Below are 4,275 nucleotides of genomic sequence, written 5' to 3'. Positions count from 1 at the left end.
TACAAAACAAAATAATATAGGAAAATATAACAATTAAACTAAGTTTTTAAAAATAAAACAATACATCTATCTGATGACAAAAAAAGCTATTTAGCGACTTAAAACTATATTTGAATCTACACATTATCCATTATTACCTTACAAAACGTCATAAAAATGTTTAAATTATAAAAAAAGAGGCCAATAATTTCTTGAGTTTATAAACTAAGCTAAAGTCACAAAATTGATAAAATATTCACAATTTATTGGCTATTTATTCCATTGGTTATAATATAATACTACAGATGTAAGAAGCGCTATAAAACTTATGTTTGTCATTTAAGCCTCCTGTATAAAAACCTACATCTTCGTGCAGAGCATCTAAAACTAATGTTTTTAGTTCGTTGAGACACTGGTTAATTCGGGCTCTTCTTCTTTTTTCCATGAGAGGTTTTGTAGCCTAAATGAAACGAGATAAGAAAAACAACTGTCAGAGTTCTTAACCCTTACTATCGTAGAATACACCGTATCTTAGTTTTTAATGAGAAGAAACACCAGTAAAAAAAAAGAAAAAAAAGTTAATATTATAGGGTCTATAGGCTCTATCATTGAATCAGTTACATAAAAACTCATAAAATTACCACTGCAACTTGGAACTAGATAAATTATAAGATTTGTAGTCTATTCTAAAAGTAATAAAATTATGTAATAATAACAAAACGTAGGATATATTAGTATCATTACAGCATAAGGTCCATGTAACCACTAACAAAAAAATAAAATATACATAAACAGATTTGTAGAAAGTCATTGTTACACCAAAGCGACAAGCTTTTTTTTTAACCTAAGTACCAATTAAGGCTGTTTTATACAAAACAATTACGTTTTTACATGATAATTTTTAAAATATTGACCTGTGTACATGTACTTTATAACTACAAGGTATTGTTAATATTATTCGTCTCCAATCTTATCGTGAATGACCGGAAAATGATTAATACAACAATTATCATTTTTATATATTTAAACTATTTTTCTAATTCTTGGTATTTTAAGGTTTTATTTTTTCAAAGTACGTTTAGACAGTCCTTGACACATGAGCTGTATCTTTTAATCATTTATCCTAGTCCTACCTTTTGGTTTTAAGACACCGTTTTGGGTTCCGTGCTCTAAACTAAACGTGGTGCCCAGAGCACAGTTTTGAAACCAAATCAAAAAATAATAGAAATCCATAAATTAATACAGTCGTTAAGTACACAATCTCGATATTTATCTATACCGTTTCAAATCGGTATTATTTTTCGCTTATTAACTTTAACTGCTAGTTTGTTAAGTTTATAACGTAATTGAAATTTATGGACTGATTTAATAAATGTTAAAAAGTTTGCTTTTTACCCGAAGTTTACATTTAATAATTATTGAAAAGTTTATTTTTTACTTAGCTATAGCACCCCGATCGGACAGCGCTAAGTCTATGGACTTACAACGCTTAAATCCGGGTTTCGATCCCCCCGCGATACACACACAGCAAATGGCCCGATGCGACTTTTGCTTTAAAAATAAACAAACTTAATCATAACCTACTGTTTACGTTTAAAGATTAGCGAAAAGTTTACTTTCTACCATCTAATCATATAAACCAATTACCCGTCGATAGTCGCTGGTTTTCGAATATGATTTATCCGCTGGCATTTTAGATATCAGGAACACTATAACAGAAACAGGTGACAAGATTGGTTCTCTCGTTTAAGCAATCGTAACGTAAATCTCACACCAACAACAAGAACCTCCATACTACAACACGATATAACGGAATAGAGGACTGAGAGTCTGCTTTCGTAGGTCTTAAATCCCAACCCCTGGAATGTGGGCAATCCAACAACGCTCGACAAGTGCATGTGTGGGAACGCGCCCGCGTGACGAAGGTTGTTATTCATACGAAGTCAGCCAAGCATGTAGGCCGACTGTGTGAGAATGGTGAAGCGAGTTCTTTCCCACATTCGCTTACAGTTAGTTACAGGCGCGATGCCTGCTGCCCAGAATGTATATTTAAGAATCTCGCGACGACATGCACGGGTCGTGCGTATTGTGCAGCGTGGGTTGTTGAAGTGATCGCTTTTGCATGTTTTGGTTAAACTTTCTACACATTGTTTTCTTTTTATATTTGATAATTAATCATTTTAAATTTATTTCTGGAGTTTTCGCCTCATATTAGAACTATTGCGTATTATTAATCTAGTATATATTTCCGGTAAATTACAATATCTCTATTCATTTTTGTATATTTTTAAGCACGATTGAAAACATAGTCATTATAATTTCATGTTTATTCATAAAATTTATTTGCTCTAATTTTTGTTTATCTTTTCTAGAACACTTGAAACTAAGCGTAATCCTCTTTCAAGTAAATTATCTATAAATATAATGGGGGCTACTATTTCGACGTCCTAGCGATTGGCAGTTTGTGTAGGAGTAGCCTAGTGGCTGTGACCTACAAATTAATCGGGGTATAGATAATCTAAGCGCGAGAATGCGGTATAATAGCACGTGCCACCGATTTCTTCCCATAACCCTGACTCGTGTGGGAACACTACGCCCCTGAGCGCGAGTCGTGGTCATCTGTACCGTAGAAACTGGTTTTTAAGGATGTAGGAATGGAAATAAGACTTGGGCAGCTGATGTTAGAAGATGGAATAATAGGTAGATGTTTCATTCGGTCAAGTTCGTGCTGTTGCGCTTGTACCCTCACACATTTGTTTGGCACGCGCGTATATGTGTGATTTCACTCCTTCAAATTCTCTCGGTTTCTTTATCTTATACACAGTAGAGCTAAATGGTTATCATATTTCATTGCACTTATAAATGACGCGATTCACTTTATAAAGCACCATCACATTTACCGTTGTCGCGATAAGTATATGAAATATGTAACGACTTGAAAACTTCAAAATATTTGCTACAATTTATTGTCCTTTAAACTTTTTTTTTACCAAGGGAAGCCGTTCATCTGCACTCTTAAAGAAACAATCGTTTTCAAGTTTGACCATTGTCTTGCTCTTCATTGCCGAACATTCTAACGATTTAAAAAGAACAACTGTGATGTTAATTGTCAATTTTAAGACAGCATTACAATTCTGATGTAAGCTGGCAAAATTTTTATTGTTTTAGTTTCTGTTGTTGCTTGAGAAAACATTTAAGCAGAGGAGATTGTATTGCATTGTAAACTTATATAGATTGCATCTGCCTTCCTGCTGAGTTGAGAACGGCGTTTCGAAGTTTTAACTATCCTCAACTCAATAGGCAGATGCAGTCCATAAAAGTTTCCAATCCAGTTGTATTTTTTTTTCAACTTGAAGCATACACAATCACAAAAAATAAAGTGCAAACAATGTTGTTTATGCTTTAAGTTAGGAAATTCCTTTATAGATTAGAGAATTGGTTTTATAGGCTAAGAATCAAACATGTTTGAACAATTCATTCACTAAATGCTAAGTACGATTTTCAACAGAAGTTCAGAGCTTCACCAAGCAAAGTAAAATACTTTTTTTTTATAGAAAATGTATACTTCTATCACCCTCTGACAGCGGATACGAATCTAAAAATATTCCTAACTGAAAGGACTGGGTAAATGTAGTTAATCTGCATCAGTTATTTATATTCTTGAAAAATACTAGAGTAAGTTGAACGTTAATAAGTGTGACATTATTAAGACCAAGGATTTCAACAACATAAAAGACCATAATAATGATGACTATCATTTTCGAAAGATGGGACTTTCTTCATCTGGGGCAAAAAAGGTGTTTGTATGGCAAAGGTACTAAGGCTAGCTGCAACCGTTCCTAATTTTGAACTACTGATCAGAGAGAAGGCAGCCAGTCAGCACCACCTACCATCCACGTTAAGAGTTTGACTGTCACACTTATAACATACTCACAGCTTAAGTGCGTGGACTATTTTGTGGATTCGAACGCCTCTAACTAGCTCCGAAATCCAGGGCTCTATCACAGGACCAAACCACGGCCTTGTGTGTGGTAAGTAGCGGCATCCTATTAACGCAAGTTATGTTTTTCATGAGTCACTATTGAAAATACAGTAAAAGGCTCCATGGATATAAACTAGACAAATTCTGTAAGATGTTTATGGTAGTGATAAATAAATAAAAAAAACTTTCAAGTGAAAATGAACAGATATATTGTAATGTACACATCATAAAACCATATTCATTTTCAGGGGAAAACTTTTTTTTTTCGTAATAAAAAGTCCACTTTTTCAAAGTAAAAATAGTTTTTTGAACAT

At 33.5% G+C, this 4,275-nt stretch overlaps 1 protein-coding gene across 2 annotated transcripts in view; it reads right to left on the bottom strand.

Annotated features, from left to right (window-relative positions):
- LOC106464319 (transcription factor HES-1-B-like) overlaps positions 1-1,879 on the bottom strand; it is a 27,572-nt gene extending 25,693 nt beyond the window's left edge. The window contains exons 1-2 of one of the 2 annotated variants that reach the window (XM_022392017.1): positions 1,627-1,879; positions 344-439 (exon numbers count right to left, since the gene is read on the bottom strand). In XM_022392017.1, coding sequence (XP_022247725.1) covers positions 344-439; positions 1,627-1,671 — 141 coding nt within the window. In that variant the 5' untranslated portion in view covers positions 1,672-1,879. The remainder of the gene's footprint in view (positions 1-343; positions 440-1,626) is intronic. The other variant, XM_013924450.2, reaches the window with a different exon arrangement.
- Positions 1,880-4,275: the final 2,396 nt, after the last annotated feature.

The sequence above is a fragment of the Limulus polyphemus genome, unplaced genomic scaffold (assembly GCF_000517525.1).
Source record: "Limulus polyphemus unplaced genomic scaffold, Limulus_polyphemus-2.1.2 Scaffold1619, whole genome shotgun sequence".
Classification (NCBI taxonomy): Eukaryota; Metazoa; Arthropoda; class Merostomata; order Xiphosura; family Limulidae; genus Limulus; species Limulus polyphemus.
Note: the sequence above shows the minus strand (reverse complement) of the source record. Positions and strands in the feature narration are given on the sequence as shown.